This window comes from Mustela putorius, unplaced genomic scaffold, assembly GCF_011764305.1.
Source record: "Mustela putorius furo isolate JIRA1106 unplaced genomic scaffold, ASM1176430v1.1 tig00000127_pilon_pilon_pilon, whole genome shotgun sequence".
Classification (NCBI taxonomy): Eukaryota; Metazoa; Chordata; class Mammalia; order Carnivora; family Mustelidae; genus Mustela; species Mustela putorius.
The window spans coordinates 11,935,844-11,953,608 of record NW_025421288.1 but is presented as its reverse complement, the minus strand read 5'-3'; the positions used below and the strand labels follow the sequence as shown (position 1 = coordinate 11,953,608).

At 49.9% G+C, this 17,765-nt stretch overlaps 1 protein-coding gene and 1 long non-coding RNA gene across 2 annotated transcripts in view; one reads left to right on the top strand and one right to left on the bottom strand.

Moving 5' to 3' along the window:
- Nucleotides 1-784: 784 nt before the first annotated feature.
- KDM2A (lysine demethylase 2A) overlaps nt 785-17,765 on the bottom strand; it is a 112,078-nt gene continuing 95,097 nt past the window's right edge. Inside the window, 13 exon segments of the mRNA XM_045065655.1 lie at nt 785-1,256; nt 1,667-1,882; nt 2,444-2,602; nt 3,212-3,375; nt 5,371-5,579; nt 5,581-5,823; nt 5,825-6,004; nt 6,007-6,096; nt 8,050-8,139; nt 10,296-10,400; nt 10,402-10,428; nt 10,944-11,213; nt 12,666-12,749. Coding sequence (XP_044921590.1) covers nt 1,075-1,256; nt 1,667-1,882; nt 2,444-2,602; nt 3,212-3,375; nt 5,371-5,579; nt 5,581-5,823; nt 5,825-6,004; nt 6,007-6,096; nt 8,050-8,139; nt 10,296-10,400; nt 10,402-10,428; nt 10,944-11,213; nt 12,666-12,749 — 2,019 coding nt within the window. The 3' untranslated portion in view covers nt 785-1,074.
- Nucleotides 13,936-16,448, top strand: LOC123387641. Its single transcript, XR_006602137.1, has 2 exons — nt 13,936-14,385; nt 15,954-16,448. It is a non-coding gene; the product is annotated as an uncharacterized LOC123387641 (long non-coding RNA).

The window sequence follows — 17,765 nt, the reverse complement described above, 5'->3', positions numbered from 1 at the left end:
CCACCCTGCCACAAGGTGCCGGATCAGTGAGCCGCTGGGGCTAAACACAGGCCTGGGCTCTGGGGGCTACACCGCAGCGGAGGCCCAGAGCCTGCTGGGAGGCAGGTGGGGACCTAGCCAAGCTCTCTGCTCTCCCCGGCTTGGGGAGATAGGCTGCTCCCTCTGAGCACACACATCCTGGGAAAGCCCTGTCCAGGCAGGAAGGAGGAACGTGTGGAAAGGGCAGTGGGAGGCTAAAGACGGAGGGGAACAAGGAGATGGCGCCTGTCTCAGAATCTGCCTAGGAAGCAATAAAATGGGGGTGTCCCTGGGGTACACAGTTCCAGCTCCTCTGAAGAGCTTCAACCCCAGTAAGTGCAACAAGGACTTCAGAGAGACTAGTGGGCAAGTCTGGGGAGGGGGGTGACCTCATTACGCGAACTACCACGAGCATGGGACAGGATCAAGCTAAAGGCAGGGGCAGAGCGTGGACACGGATGAGAGGTTTTAGACACCTCAACAGCACCAGTACGATCGGCGCGGGTCTGGCCTTCCTGGGGGCCGCTGGCCCCTCCTGCGTGAGCCGGCAGAGTGTGGGGGAGGAGAGACACGCACTGGACACCACGAGGAGAACCGGGCCACGGAGACGGGGCCGCTTTCTTCCCTGGAAATTTGCTCAGAACCAGGCACGGCTGGGGACCATGAATGGGGAGAAGGGCACCAGGGCCCAGCACGGATGACGGCTGCACAGATACCCCAAAACTGAGAGCCCGGCCTCCCGGCCGGTGAGCAAGCGGGCAGGCGGGCAGGCGAGCAAAGCGAGCAGGCACCTTGACAGCACACAGCCTGTGCTCTCCCCTCGGATTCGGATCAGTCTGCTACTCCTTTCTCCTTGGGAGGAGAGGAGCCGGCAGGTAAGCCTGGTGTCTACCCCCCTTCTCTGCCCCGCCTGTAGGGGAAGGGCTCAAGGGACAGGAGAGCAGAGAGGGAGTGTGACGCTGGCCTCAGAGCCCGTGCAGGGTTGGGGAGAGAGGCTCTCCTGGCTGGGGAGTCAGGGGAAGATCGGTTTCCTGCTCAGTCTGGGCTGCGTGTGTTTTAGCTGATCTTCTGTATCAGCTTCTCGTCAGACAGGCAGTAGAGACTGTTGATGGACAAGTCTGAGATGAAGTGCTCGCAGGCTTTTCGAGTGATCTGCTTGCATCCTCGAAGGTCGATCAAGGTGACGTTGGCAATTCGCCGTAGGTAGATCAGGGTCTGGTCTGTCAATTTATTGCAACCTGTGAGGAAAGGGACCATGAGGGCAATGCCATGTGCGCACAGCCACAAGAGCCTGCTCCGCCGCTCAGCTCCCCAGCTCTTTTCCTTAGAATGCTAAGCAAAAGCCCTCTGTCTCATAAGCTACCCGGCTGAGAGACGAGAAGCGCGCCCCTTCTGCCTCGCACACCCCAAGGCCAAGGCCGACCAAACTGCAGCCGGCAATGGCCACGCCCTTAAGCAGCCAACAACTACTGGAGGCTTCCATCTGCCAATCAGTTAGAAGAGAGGGAAATCCGTGTCCTTGTCCAGATATGAGGAAACAAGTTAATTCCCTTCCAACAAACCCAGGTTCTCTGTTTCACTGGTCAAGCTCCAGGGAGGGCTGAGCCCTTCCGGAGGCGGGCGGCCCTGAGACGCCGCGGCGGCGTACCTGCCATGTTGAGCTCCGTGAGGGAGTAGCGAGTGGAAGACCCGACAGCGGTGAGCAGGTTGGAGGACTGGTCTGTCAGGTGGCTGCAGTGACTGAGGTCTAGTCGAGAGAGGAGGGGCATGTGGCGAATGATGAGGCGAAGCGTGGCATCCGTGATGTCAAGGCCTGCCAGCCGGAAGTCAGTCATGTTCCGGAGCTTGCTGCGATTGTCCTGACCTGCACAGGCAAGGCCGGCGCCTAGGTCAAAACTCTTACCTCAAGCTGGCTCCAAAGCTGCGGGCAGCCTCAGCTCCTTCCAAGCCAGGCCTCCTCGCAGGGGTTAAGCAGAACTGCCCACACCCAGCCCTGCCTGCGGGGAGTGAGTAGGCTGTGGGGGCAGTTTCTAGGAAACCAGACACATTTTCTTTCTTCCCAGCTGCTAGATTTTGCCTCACACAGCAAAAGGGGATGTGTGGAACGCTCCACTCCTCCCCACACTCCCACACTTTTCTAGACCATAATGCAAACAGCTTCTAACGTCCCACCTCAACCATGAAGCCTTCCCAGACTTCCTCAGGATTACACCATCTGCGTCCCAGACGGAGTCCCTCCTTTGCCTGCAGGCAGGTGGCCGGCTGTGAACAGCTAACCTGCGCATCCACACCACCCGGCACTTTGCCCTCCATCTGTACTCATCCACAGCATCGTTCTGGACACTTCCTTAGTTTCTGAGACAAAGTCTGTCGAAAGACAAAGCTACCCTAAGATGAACACAGAGAAGTCAGGGCCAGAGCATACCTGGTTTATCAGCCGGTGGAGTCAGCAAGTCCCGAATTTGAGGGTCCTTGATTCCTACTGCCCACCGAAGATCAAGGGTCCTGAGAAGGGGGCAGCTGGAGGTGCTGAGGGCAGATACTGCAGACCAGGAGCAGCCTGCTAGGAGGAGGTCCTTCAGTCCTACAACGGGAACAGACAGACATGCAACCGTATACTCTATTGCATTTCCTCGCTTTGGTGGTAAAAAAACCAATTGCTTAGTTCCTACCACAGTAATGTAGTGAGCGTTAGTGACTTCCTGTCTTCTAAGACCCCAAAATGCTGACGAGAGAAGGCATGCTAAGGGGCCAATCATGGCAGTATCACACTCAAATCTTGTCAGTGGCTCTATCTGGGGTGATGATGGACTACTCCAGCTAGTCTGGAGTGGTGCCTTGGGGACTGGTCGTTAGGGGCCCTGGGTGGAACCCCTGCTAACAAGCAGGAAGATGACAATGGCATGGAGCTGCTGCCCAATATGCTCCAAAGCAATTTTATTTTATTTAAGATTCTACTTATTTATTGAAAAAGAAAGACAGACAGACACAGACACACACACACAGAGTAGCACGCAGAGAGAGGGGGAGAAGCAGGCCCTCCCCTGAGCAGGGAGCCCGACTCAGGATTGATCCCAGGACCCCAGGATCATGACCTGAGCTGAAGGCAGATGCTCAACTGACTGAGCCACCAGGTGCCCAGCCCTAAAGCAATGGGAAGCAGCACTGCCTATAGCCTTCCCTGCCTGCTCACCCGGCAGCCTGTTGACGAGCCACGTCAGCTGTTTCTTGGAGATGTTGGTCCAACTGAGGTCAAGGCTGACTGGCTGCCTCTTGATGATGCCACTGAGAGCCTGGGGTACAATAGCCTTACACCTACTCAAGTCAATTTTTGTCCAAAGTCTCTTGTCGCAGCACCTGTGAGAGAGAGAGAGAGAACTGGCTGTCAATAACCCAATACCCATTGTCGGAGGAGCTCCCATCAAAGCGTGCTGCGGGCTTCTGGGAGAAGCAGAGCACGTGGAGAGCCACCCTGCCTGGTTAGGCTCTTCTATAAGCAGACAGGTACCACACCCTGGGTTTTTTTTTTTTTTTTTTTTAATTGTTTTTGGTTTTGGTCTTTTTTTTTTTTTTTGCTTCAGAGAAAAGGACTTGTCCTTTACGGCAACCATACAGGTTAAGTAGTGAACTTGATCCGGTTCACCAATTTACTCTGGAAGGGCTGAGAACACAATTGTTAGGAACACACAGCAGACAATACTATAACCCTTCAATTGCATTAAAACAATATGGCTCCCACCAAAGCTTGTAGAAGGACGTATTAAAAAATTTGACTTCTTACTGCCTGAAGCCTTAGACTTGCCTCCAATTCTCTCCCTTGTCAGTCGTACCCAGCTGCCCGGGCTGCAGGATGTCCTCAGCACAGCTACAATCCATCCTGCCTTAAGCCCTACAAAGAGCCCATCCCTGTATGAGGCCGAAAGACGGTCTTTATCATCAGGTCAGGACAGTCTTCTCCCTGTCTTGCATTTCTGCTTCAGTGCTGTCTTTTTATTTTCTGCTCCAATCCAGACCAGAACTGGAAGGGAGAGGCCGCCTTCCCCCTGCAATCTACAGTCCACAGGCCATAAATAGCACTGCAACATGCAGGCTTCTGTTTAATATTTTACGGCCCCTGCCCCCAAGCCTGGCTCAGAGTCTGGTCAGCAGGGGAAGGGGAGACAGCACATAAGATGTGTCTTATGTGACTTGGTCTGGAAACTGAGGGACAGAACCAGGCAGGCCCGCTAGCACTACAAAGAGAAAATATTAGGACAATTTGGGTAGATCACATATTAATTCAGATTTGGGAAATAAACTCGCATTTGCCAAGAATGAGGTCTTTATTTAAAGACTGAAAATATTTCACCAATGGCACATGAGACTTGTATGGTAAAAACAAGCTGCTTATGATAGAGCAGTGAGTCTCAAACTTTAACGTGTATCAGAAGCCCCTGGAAAACGTGTAAAAAAAAGATGGCCTGGCCCCACCCCCAAAGGTTCTGACTCAGAAGTACTGAAACAGGCAATGAGAATCTGCATTTCTAACATGATGCCGGGCAATGCCAGTGGCCCACCAGTAGTCTGAGCATCACATTTTGAAAACTACTCTAACTTTGTTTGGCCCAGATACAAAGAATATGTTACGTCCTAGGGCCTAGGCACAAAAGGAAAAATAATGCCCTACGGAAACGTCTGTTCATCATCTCAAGGGACTTCTTCTCTCCGCTAAGTATCTCACTGCTGAGCTTGAGAAGAAATGGCAGGTCTCATTAGGAAGGATGAGTAAGTCTCAGGAAGCTCAAAATTCGACTCTGCTTCCTCAAGAAAGGAATTAGGGTCCAGACTTGGGGGATAAGAACAAAAACTGGAAAACGGTGAAAACATTTACATTTTTTGAAAAAGCATGTCCACCTCTTTCTATAGATGGAGAAGAAAAACGAGGCAGGGGCTCGAGAACAGTCACCTGGGTCAGCAGCAACGGGTGTGACTGATACAGCTGAGACTGAGACAGGCTCTCAGCACATGTGTGCTGAGTACAGGTTACTTACGAGAGGGGGGTAAAACTGATGACTAAAGGTTTGACACAAACTGTACAAATCCAACCCCCAAATCAGTTTCGCACACCCAGCAGAGAGAAGCGGGAAAGTGCAGAGCAGGGAGAGGAAGCCAAGGGCCAACCTTGCCCGAGGACCCCTGCAGGTACAAAGAGCCGCATCTTTAACAGGACCCACTGTCTAGGGAACGGACTGAGTTGATTCAGTCCTTGGGGACCCAGCAAGCCTCCAGATGCCAAGAAGCATGCAGTTCTCATATGGAAAGTCTGCCACCTACTCCCATACCCCTATTCCTGATCCCTGTATCCCTGCTCACCATTTATACCACGTCTTGCACACTCGCATACATTCACAAAGTTCTCTGCGGCTGAGGTAGCGGAAGACAGACATCCAGACCTCCCGCTGCATCCAGCTTTCGTCTCCATCCTGAGCCCAACTGCCCCGGCCATTCAGCCTGGCTGCACCCCCCTCCTCTGCACTGTCATCTTCCTCCTCCTCCTCCTCCTCTTCCTCCTCCTCCTCTCCCCCCCCCCAGCCCCTCCTCATCCCCACGCTGGGGGGTTCGGGCTGAGCAGTGCTGCACTAGCACACGGGGGGAATGGCGAAGGTTGGCAGAGGAGGCCGTGATGGCCTGCAGCTTGGGCACAATGGATGTCCCGTGGAGCTCTTTGGTGGGCCTCTGCAGCGTGACAGTGAGGTACGATCCCCGGATCTTGGCTTTCTCAACTTCAGACAGCTCCTTTTTGCCGCTGGGATTGTTCTCCTTTTCCCCGTACCATGGTGCGCTCTGTGGCCTGTAGCCGCAGCAACTGCCGCCGTTTGAAGCGCTCATCGCGGCTGGCACTGTGGTGGTCGCTGGGGCCAGCCCCAGGGGATGACCGAGTCACCATACCCCGGGGGGAGACCGGGTCATGGATGAGCTGCAGCATGGAGGTGGGTGAGTGAGTGTGGTGGGGGGCGTGAGGGGCTCGTCGCAGCTCCGCAGGGGCCGCAGGACTTTGGCTTGCACGGCTTCGTCGTCACTCTCTTCCATTTTCCGCTTCTGCAAAACACGCCCCCAAAAAGCCCCGTCAGTACTTTCCTCCAAAACCCTTTAAATTTGCAGCGAGCCTCACTGTTGCTCTCCGGAGACGAGAAAGAAGACAGATCACTGCTCTTCTACGGGCAAAGGGGTGGCTGCAGGCTACAGGGTGGTCACCTCCTCAGAGTCCACGATCTGCCACATCAGCAACCGGGCCCGAGCCTGTGCTGGAGAAAGCTGATTACAGACCAAACCCTTAAAATAGGTCACTTGGGAAATCTACCTGTGTGTGACACAAAGGTTTGTGTCCAAGTATAGAGGAGTGAGACCCAAATTTGAGCTGCATGATTCCACAGCCCACCTTATGCATCTCTTGCCCCAAATTTTGGGATTTTAATTCCCTGGATAAAGATATCCTTTAAAGAGACCACAACTTTACCCCTATGCAATCTGACCATTTTAATTCTGTCTCTAATTTAGCTCCTTCACCCTGGAGAGGTGTCTGATGGTAGATGCTTGTGGTAGAAGAAAAGCAGCCTACAGAAACCATTTGAACTAGGACACGGATCTCACAGCAGTAAGCACCACGTTTAGCTCCAGTGTCTGAGCCAGACTCTACCAGGCTGCTTCCTCCCCTCCACACCCCACCCTATCCCTAGAGTCCAACCCCACGGAAGACAAAGCAGAGCGCGAGAACCTCTGTGAGCAACTGCAATGCTCCAGAGGCATGTGCGCCAGATGAAGAGGAGGAACTGGGGTTCAGTGAAGCCAGTGCTCCACCAGGGCCAACACCTCATCCCAGGGCACCTGTCTCTTCCTGGCGCCCACCGTGACTCTGCCTGATGACGCTGAACCAGTGTTCCACTAGGGATCAGACAGCAGTGTTCATATTCTCCTCAAGGAGACCGTTTCTGTCCCTCAGCAACAAGCCCCGCTCCCTTTGCTCTGTACTTTCTTAGAGCACTATGTTTGGAAGGGAATGACCGCCTCCTGGGTGCTGGCTTTGACAATGCAGGAAGGTAACACTAGAACACAGAATCTGTCGGCCCACCTGCTCGAGAAGGGAGGCAAACGCCCACCACTATGCTACTGCCGCCAAGGACAAAAAAATGTAGAAGCTTCCAGTATAAGAACCTGAGGGGTACCTGCTGAAGCTGAGAACTTCAGCACTAGTCAACTCTACATCCCCGCAACTCCCAAGACAGTTAGACTGAAATTCAACTACCTCAGTGCCCAAGTGGAAAACAGAAACAGACGACAAGGAAATCTGTCTCTGCTCCTGTGCAATGGGGCCATGAGGGGACCACTGGGGGCTGGTTGGCTGCCACCAGGCCAGCTGCCTCCTCTGGGTGTGCCCTCAACAGGTCTTGTTCTTGCTGGTCTGAGTAACCAGAGTCCTTCTGGCCCTTTAGCATTACCCACCGGGCCAGCAACCTCCACTACTCAGGGCCAAGGTCATGGCACTGGTCCCCCTGCAGGGAGGGGCTACTTCTGTGGGACATGTTTGGGCACAAGGGCAGGGCTTTCTGCAAGGCCACAAAGGTGAAGAGGACAAAAATGTGAGCCTGCTTAACTGGAAACTCCAGCACACCACTGTACTTACCCACTGCCTCAGGTCACTGCCTTCCCTTTAGTTTCATTCCTCAGGAGCAACCGTGCTCGCCTCACCGCCCCCTCCTCAAATAACTCAGCTGTCTGGGCTGCCTAGGGTCCCAGAGTGTAAAAAGACCTCAGCGATTTGCAGACCCCAAGTGGAACAGTATTCAGTAATACAAAAAACCCAAACATTAAAAATTCCAAACAAAAGAAAAAATAATTAAGCAAAGGTAAAAAAAAAAGAGACACAATACAAAATAATCTCTGTGGGTCAGAAAAACCATGTAAATAAAGTTGCAAAGGCAAATGTATTCTAGCCATCCTCCAAGCCTGGCGTTTCCTTTCTTCTCCAGAGCAATCTGGAAAAAGCTCCCCTACCTGGGCTTTCTCCGAGCTGTCCTCCTGGTAGCACTTTGGACACTCCCAGCAATTTGGCAATTCCTCATTAAGCAGCCCTTCTCCATCCATCTAGAGTAAGACAGGGATGTTAACAATCTAGCACATTAGAAGCAAACAAAAAACCCAAAATATAAGAAACCCCAGCCTCTCTATTTTTTTTGAAGATTTTATTTATTGAGAAAGAGGAAGAGAGCACAAACAGGGGGAGCAGCAGGTTTCCTGCTGAGCAGAGAGCCCAATGCGGGGCTCGATCCCAGGACCCTGGGATCATGACCTGAGCTGAAGGCAGAGGCTTAACTGACTGAGCCACCCAGGCACCCCCACCCCGGCCTGTTTCTTAAGGCTCCTGTATCATACAGTAATAGCCACATAGTTGGGAAGAACGTGGAAGTTACCTACTCGTAAACACGTCGTTGTTTGTGGAGATTCCCAAGAGTCTGGGTCAATGTGGGGTCTCTCTCCTGACATACACATGTATATATTTATCTCTCCTGACACATTCATTTTCTTGAAAGTTTCCTGCCACTCTGCAGAAGGAACTGACCCCACAATTCAGAAGGTGCCAGACCTTATTTTGATAGTGGGGCACAATAATTATGACTGCTTGGGTTCTGACACCAGTGGCCTCATCTCTGTGACACTGTGCTCTCAACTATAAAGTGAGGATAAATAACAACTCCTATCTTATGGGGTTATAGTGAGGAGTAGATGAATTACCTGTTAAGTGTTTAGGAAAAATGTTTAGCGTATAGTAAATACTTTCTTTATCGACATGGAGAGGATATCGCATCTTACTGATCCTAAGATGCATATTTTTTTTCACATCTATTTCTGAAATTGGGCTGCATCTCACAATTAACAGTATCTTACAATCCTTGTCAGCCAGGTGGCAGTCATGATACAGTTGTCACCCTTGGAGAAATCAACAAAATACCAGTACCAGTGCCCTTTAGATTGAAAGAAATATGAATAGGGTAGATCTGACTTCACAGGGCTGTCTTCAAGACGTAAACAAGAGGGGTGCCTGAGTGGCTTAGTCAGTTAAGTGTGTGACTCTTGGTTTCAGCTCAGGTCATGATCTCAGGGTGGTGGGATCGAGCCTCACATTGGGCTCGGTGCTCAGCGGGAGTCTGCTCTAGATTCTCTCTCCCCGTCCCTTCCTCTACTCATGTGTTCTCGCTCTCAAATAAATAAATCTTTAAAAAAAAATTTAGAAGAAGATGTAAACAAGAGAATGCATGTAAAACAGTGGTTCTCCAGGTGCCTGGGTGGCTCAGCTGGTTAAGGGTCAACTCTTGATTCTGGCTTGGGTCAGGATCACAGGGCTGTGAGACGGAGCCCTGCATTAGACTTGGAGCTGGTAGTGGAGCCTGCGTTCCCTCTGCCCTTCCCCTCCTCCCTCTCAGAATCAGTCAGTCAATCAATCAATCAGTGGTTCTCTGCCCCAGCTACACATTAGTATCATTTAAGGAGCTTCTGCACACACTTAGGCCCAGGGTCCCTGCTTGAAGAGTGGACATGACCTCTTTTTGTTTTTGTAAGATTTTATTTATTTATTCATTTGATAGCTAGAGATCACAATTAGGCAGATAGGCAGGCAGAGAAAGAGGAGGAAGCAAGCTCCCTGCTGAGCAGGGAGCCCAATGTGGGCCTCGATCCCAGGACCCTGGGATCATGACCCCAGCCAGAGGCAGAAGCTTTAACCCACTAAGCCATCCAGGCGCCCCAAGGACATGACCTCTTAAAAGACTGAACCAATTTCCCTATTACTTTCTTAGAGGCCCTCACGTGCGTACAAAGCGTGACAGAGCATAAGCACTCATTAAACATTAGCTGATACCATCACTCTCACCATCTTTCAGGAACTCATATTCAGAGACACACTGAAGTACATAGCACAGATGCTTAAAGGCACAAAGCATTCCAAAACAGACCAGGCCTGGCCTGGCGACTCCAAATATACTCTTTGGAGGCCAGACTGCAAGCTCCAGAACTGAACTGTTATTTTGTCCTGGGCTATCCCTCAGGGTCTAACACAGTGGCTGACACACAAACCAGGCATCTGAATCAACGAAAGATGTTAGACTATGACGTGACCCACAGATGACGGTCCATATTAGGGACGCTGGTGGCCTCTTATGACACATTCCCACTGCATGCTCCACCCGGTGCCTTCAGACATTCTACCAGCTGAGCCCTCAGGGGGCCCTGAGGCCTCTCCTCACCTGGAGGCAGCCAGGATGAACAATCTCATTGCAGATACAGCATTCCATGAGTTTCTTCTCGAAGTCCTGTGTCTCCTCATTTTGATCCACCTCTCCACAGAGGGAAACACGTGACAGAGTGAGGCAGTCTGGGCTACAAGAGGACAAAGAAAAACCAAGAAAAGAGCAGACTCAGATGCTTATCAGTTCAGCTTCCCTTTAACTCAAGACGGGTGATTTGCTTCCTGTAATTCTCAGGGAGCGTGGAAACTGGGCAAAGAGCAGCTTCTGGGTGGCCAGCGGAGGAAGACCGGGAGAACCAACCGGCTGGCAACTGGAAACAGAGACCAGTTCACTCTCACCAGTCAGCCCGAGGCCTCACAGGCCCTTCCTCCTAACCCACCTAGCCTGGAGGGACCGACGGCAGGGACCTCTGTCCCTGCAGTACTGCCTTCTTAGCTGAAAACAGGGCAAGCAAGGTCGAAAAGGTGAACAGGGTCACTTCTGAGCCCAGAGAAAAAAAAACGACACAGACAAAGCAAGCCAAAAAGAGACAGAAACTTCTTTCCATCTCTGAAGTCTCTAGAACTCTCACTCCCTGTACTTCAGTCCCTTTGGCACCACCTGTCTTCTCCCTCCCCCAAGTTCTTTACCCAGCAGGCCACTTACTGCCAAGCACTGCCGAAGAACACAGGACTGCTTCATGCGACCGGGCCCCCCAAACTTCTTCATGTCCCTGCAGTAGTGGCAAACACCACACTCTCCTTGCACACACGCTTTGCACTTCCGGCAGCGCACCCGTCTCCGCCGGGCTCCTGACACGATGGGGGAGGCAGCAGCAGGCCTCACGGGTGTTAACCGAGGAGCCGGTTTCATGGTGTGAGGCTTTGTGATGGGGATGGTAGGAACCCGCACCTTTGGCCGGGCGGGGAATTTAAGCTGGAAAGAGAAAGCAGCGAGGTCAAATATATCAAGTAACTCTGAGGACTGGAGAAGGTAGAAGATAACGCAGCTTGGCGAACTATGGCCCACGAGCACATCGGCCCGCTGCCCATTTTTGTAAATGAAATGTGACCAGAACACAGTGACGCTCATCTGTTTACGTATTGTCTATGGCTGCTTTCACGTGCAACTGCAGAGTTGAGAAGTTGCCACAGAGACTGTATGGCCTGCAAAACCAAAAATATTTATTGCCTTTATTATATTTGTCATCTGTGTATTACCTCTACAGAAAAGGTTTGCCAATCTTGTCAGTTTTTTCACCTCACCCACATCCGTCTCACTCTGCTGAGCTGTGACACCCCCACTCCCTGGAGCTTTCTATGTACCAAAGCCATCCAGGGGCCCTCTGATATTTCCTTGTCCTGAATAGTCCTACTCAGAAGATACTCATAAATAAGACCGTTAACTACTCGAGGGGGAGACGGATCTTGCTCATTTCTTTATTATTCTCAATCTGGTACATAACATACACTCCAGTAGCCCTTAGGTATAGAATCTCTCTCTTAGGTATACGTTTATAATCTTATTGCTTGTCTTTGTCCTGGTGATCTTTTCAAGAACAAGGACTGGGTCTTTTAGTTCTTCAAATTTCCAGGGTACCTTAAACATGTTTCTGACACAAAACATACAACAGCGAGAAATGACTGAGCTGTTCTGAGGCAGTTTCATGTGGTCAAGCATCGGCTAGGTGGGACTTCTCCACCTAGGAAGTGGTTCTTTTAAGACATCTTTCACAGCTATACATCTAAAACATTCCTAAAACGTGACAGCTCTGCAAATTTCAACTGGGGACACCAAAGAAGGGCCTATGTATTTGCCAAACTCATGGCAAAGATCAGAATGCGAGCTCTTACTTTTATTTAATAAATAACCGTGACAAAGGACAATACAGGAAAAAAATCATACAGAACCTAACGAAAACTCGTAAATGACAATTTATTAGCTGACAGGTCATTCCTTTCCTTCTTTTTTCAATTTGATACCGAAAAATCCAAATTAAGGGGTTTCCTGAGTGTGTGCACTCACTCCATCATTGAAATAGTCCAGCCATTTAAATATATGTAATTATTTTGACTAGTTAAAAAATACCCGTGAAAATAACTGAATCACCAGGCCAGAAGGATAGGAACAAATCCATTCTGGTGAATAAATGTACACTTTTGGATCTAAACCTGGAGGCAGGTTCTTAGTTCTGTTAAGAGAGTCACCTCCAAAGATAGCCACTTATCCTGACCTAAGAGTTAAAACAGAACAGAGTAATGATTTTCTGTCAGTTTATTTTCATGTGCCAAAAGCTGTCTGCCTCTAGTTGTGCTTTTTCTTCCTGGAACGGTGATGACCAGCCAGCAAAATGCTTCAGCAGCCTGAAGATCAAGAACAGCTCCTTACCTTATCCCTTTTTGGCCACTGCACTATCGGGACTCCAGTGAGGGCTAACTTGGGATCGCTGTTGGCAAGCTCCTCCAGCAAAATCTGAGGGTAGGATAGGACAGAAGAGGGGGAGGAAAAGCAAGGCACAGTGAACAAAGAGCCGACGACTCCCAGCAGCATCAAGACTTAGCCCCAGTCCCTAAAACCGACATGGGAAGGGCAGGCTGGCAACTGTGTTTTCCCTTCGTTTACAGGACTCACTGTAAAACAAATTGAAGATGAAAGAGAAAACTCCGACTAGTACTAGTACTATCAAGACTTTGAATTTACCTTTGCTCCCAACCCCATACTCGCATACTCACTGTGCAGTTGGTATGTACACTGAAGTAGCTAGCTAGCTACGTGGCAACAAGTGTTACTTGTCATACAGTTCTATATATGGCGGTACAACTTTATACTGCCCCTTTAACTTCTCAATACCAGTCAATGAATATTATCAAGAAGTAAGTACTGCCTTCATTTTGTAGATCTCAGCAAAGTGGCAAAAAAGACTGGCTAATGCTGGATTAATATGAAACGCAGAGTCTTAATGTCTTGATTCAACCCAGAGCTCTGTTCTTTTAAAGTTGATTACAGCAATCTCAACTTCAAATCAACCAATCAATTGATCAATCTCTCTCTCTCACACACACACACACACACACACACACACACATAAAGTCAAGTATTTGGCTTTATTCTTATAAACAGAGCAGGAACAATCTTGGGGACAACAGTTTTGATGGCTTTAGCCAATCTAGTCTGAACGACTTGAAGACAATGCGACAGTAAGAAACTGCCGCTGAAGTGATTCATGCTGGTCTACTGTTACTTGGAAACAAGTCTTTATGTTTTACACAGAAAACTTCTGAATCCCAGACCTAGCAGAATGAAATCCCTCTTTCCCTGACCTCATGAGCCCTAATGCAAAGGTAACAGCAAAAAAAACCCCTAAATCCAGAAGGCAAGTTACAAGATTCCTTTCAGGTTGCCCTCCCTAGTATATTAACTATTTCAACAACTAAACTTTGATCCTGGACCGTGAGCACGCCTGGGCCATCTTTAATAATCATTTCCATATTCCTGCAGGCTCTGCCTAGAAGACCAGGACTTTTTGAGGCATGAAGCACTTCTCTACCAAGCATTTTCATCCTAACCTAAGGATCATGATCCAAATCCCAGAGTTGGGACTCAGAAAGACCCTTTAAAACTCACACCCAGGAAGCTCCCCCACGAAGATCCCCTTTGCCAAGTCTCCAGATGCCTCTCACCCTCCCCCAAACTGATTTCATTTGCAGACGTTTTATTTACTTCAAGTTGCTATGGCATCCTATTCTGAAGCCTCCTGTTCAACACCGCCCAGCCCAGCGTGGGGGTGAAGAGGCGGTGCGGTGCCACGTGGGACTAGGCTCTGGTACGGGCTCCTAATCTCCCTAGGGTGAAAAATTCAGGTCCATTCAACGTGTGTGTTAGGGAGTACATAGTTCCCCTCCCCCACGTCATACTGCCGAGGAGTAGGACTCTGCCCATTTCCTCTGCCGGAGAGCACTGAGCTGTCCACAAACAGGGACTTTCCACTTTCAGCAAAACAGACCGCACAGAAAGATCTGCGATTGTCTGAGGAGGAAAGGAACCTAACTGCTCACCAAAAGCAGTCTCCTTCTACCTGCACGATTTTTTGTGTGGGGGACAGGGAAAGGTAGGTGGAGAAACTGCCTCAGCGTGGGGGTGGAGGGGGGCAGCTGTTCACGCATATACCGCTCACTTGCTGGGGTCCGTGTGGGTGTGGAGGGAAATGCAGATTTCCTTCCAACCCTTATTTTGTTGGGGCCATACAACCAAGCTCACCCCGCTTCATCCAAAAAGGCAGACTCCAGATGAGGCCCTCTAAGAAACCATATAAAGAAGCCACCACCCTTCACCAGAGGGGGTTTGGGACGGGGAGCGGAGAGCGGGGGTGGAGTGCGGAAAGGCTGACGCCTATCTAGGCTCCTGGCATTCGGGAGAACATTCAAACACAAGCCCACACCCCACACATCACAGGAAGGGGAAGAGAACAGCGGGCGTCTGGGCAGAGAAGGGAAAAGGATTCCCCAAAGCCCAGCGACCCAATTCAAAAGCAGAGCCCACCAGGACAGGGCACAAGTGCGGTGAGGGCTCCCGGGCTCCCGCAGCACTGAGTAACCTGAGCATTGTCCGGGACCCGCCCGGCAGGCTGCTCTTCTGCCTCTCGGCCGAGACAAAGTCCCTACAGTTACACACACCCCGAGTCAGAAAGGGTTTGCCGCCCGCCCGCCTGACCTTGCGTTTCTCGTCGCTCTGGAGCTGCCGAGGCTCTTGGTTGAAGTTTTCCCAGCGTCTTTGTTTTGTTTTCTGTATTGGAAGTTGTGCTGAAGGAGTTAGGTTTTCTCCCTCTAGGAAAATACCAATTTACTTGAAAATTCTGGAATCTCCCAAAGTACATCAGGCAGGGCAGTCCGGTTATAACCCTTCAGGCTACCCGGAGGGAGCAGCCTGTCGTGTTCTGAGCTCCTTCTCGAGCCCTTCAGCTCAGCCGCGGCTTCCTGTGCCTGCGAACAATGCTGCTGCGTCACCCACATGCAGCTCCCAGAAATGCTTTGCAACGGAAGATGGCAGGAGGGGGAGCTGAGCTCGAGTGAGCGAGCCAGGCAGAGGGCCCAGCCGTCCTGCTGCAGAGTCGGGAGGGGGTGTGCTCGGCGAGGGCTGTCGGCCCCGTGATTGGAGGAAAGGCTGCCCAGGAGGCGAGCTAGGCCGCGCCCCGGCCCCCGCCCCCTCCCTCCCACCACCACTGCAATAGGAGAACCCAAGGCCGGCCCCAGAGGGCTCCCTCCGGCCGACTTCGGAAGGCGCCAGCGAAAGGAAAGGCTTTAACCCGTTCTGCATCTGCGCCCGTGAGTGTCCTTGCCTCCGTCCACACCCTTCAACGCAGGGTCACCTCTTACTGTTACAGCAGCACTCTTTCCCGGGGAGCAAACACACACGACCGTCCCCCCTGCTCTTCAGGCAAACAGGAAGTCGCCCGAAGTTCAGCCTGTGCAAGAGCCAGGCACCCGGGTTGAGCTCCTCTGAGCCCCCTTTCTGCCGGCACACCCGCCTGCTTCACCTGCCCTCAGTGCTGCTCTCCCAAGTCCAGAATTCACAACGAACATACGTGTTTCCAGAAAAACCTTCAGGAACAACACATTTCAACCAATATTGAGATATTCAATACATATGTCTGTTTAATATCAACTATTTCTACAACAGATGCCTGCCTCTGGTTGCGACTGGGCACTCCACCACCGAACAGCAATGCCTAGGCAGCTAGTGCTTCTAGCAGTTCCATCACGACCAAGTCCAGCGAGCTGAGGCTCAATCTCAGGTCCAGGTGCTTTACTCTCCTGCCACGGAACCAGCACAAGGAGCCACTGAATCTGTGTCTGCCAACTCCATTACCCACCAGTCTCCTCAGACTCTCCAGGACACCAGCACTCCTGCACATTTCCTATCTAGTCGTTTGTTTTGCCTGCCCCATTCCTGATGTCCCCTGGATGAAGCAGGCGACCCTGCATCTTATCAGACACCTCAACCACGCCACTTCTGACAGCCCCTTGAATGATGTGTGTCACACACTCTCCATGCACTGATCACGGTTAGGGAGAAGCTCAGACTGAACACACTCTCTCTCAGGCTACAGTGTATCTTTTGGATCCAGATTTATGTAATTTTTAGACTCTCATAAATGTAACTTGGCTTTTTCAGGAATTACAGATGCTGCTTTGAAAGCCCTCAGGCCATTGGGAACCTAGCTAGGAAACATTCTTATTTATTTTCAGGACAGTTGTCTCAGTGAGTTTCTGGTGCAGAGTCAGCGGCTAATGGGCTTTATGGGGTCTAGGCCAGGGGCTACAATATGGGCTTTATGGGGTCTAGGCCAGGGGCTATTACATATTCACAGTAGTTTACCAAGGAAAGGTGGGAGTTCTGTGCTTTTTGGTAGAGCTCTTCCTTGAAAAGGTTCTATGATCATCTTAATCCTGAACCTCTAGTCTGCACTTTATCTTAAGACTCAAAGACCAAGTGCCATCAGCCTATTATGTTTGACAAACTTTCCTTGATGGTGTGGGAGGTCTTCTTAGAAAATCCTTGTTTTGGTCTTGGTCCTATCTAACCTAGAGGGATGATAAAAAACGAATACTTAGGAAAACATATTGTCATGTTGTAGCAAGTGAAAACCCTAAAGGTCACCAGGAAAGGACAAAAACCAGATAAGATACTAGGGAACTCACTCCAAGTAAGTTTCCAAATCATTAATTAAACAAGGCTGATTTTTTCTATTAATTTAGAATAAGATAGGCAATAAAGATCAGAATTAGTAAGAACCTGACATGTAATACAAGAATGTAATAAAAACACTTTGAAGAATTACATGCATTTTAATCTAACCTTATATGCCTTGTAGCTGTTAAATTATTTAAAACTTTCTATTTAAGGGTGCCTGGCTGCTCAGTCAGTAGAGCATGAGACTCAATCTTGGGGTAGTGAGTTCAAGCCCCATAGTGGGTGGAGAGTTTACTTAAAAAAAAAAATATTAAGTATAAGTAAACAAAATAAAACTTTCCACTTATTAACAATGTGTGAATTATTACAAATAACAGTAAAAACTGCAAATGGGAGTTTTATTTATAGAGGCTGCCTTCTCCCCCCTCATCTAGTTTTATTAAAGATTAAGATCCAATACAGGGTCCTCTACCAGTTCTCTTTAACTAGCATCCGAGTCACCCCCAAAGTGTCAGATGAAGCAAACTTGTGAATAGTGTCTATACTTATCTGAAACCATGACTCTCTGCTTTCAGTTCCAGCACACTCCTGAGATGGAGCCGACTGTAAATTTTTAGATCATGGTTGCAAAATGTTAGCATCTCAGATCAGAGCAGCAGTAGTAGTCTATGCACCACAAAGAACAACTCTGGAATTTATAAGTTGAGAGCCATTTATATAATGTTGGCAATGAATCTATATCATCTAACAGGAAAGTTTATTAACTTTCTATTTTTTATTTAAGAGCTCACCTGAAAT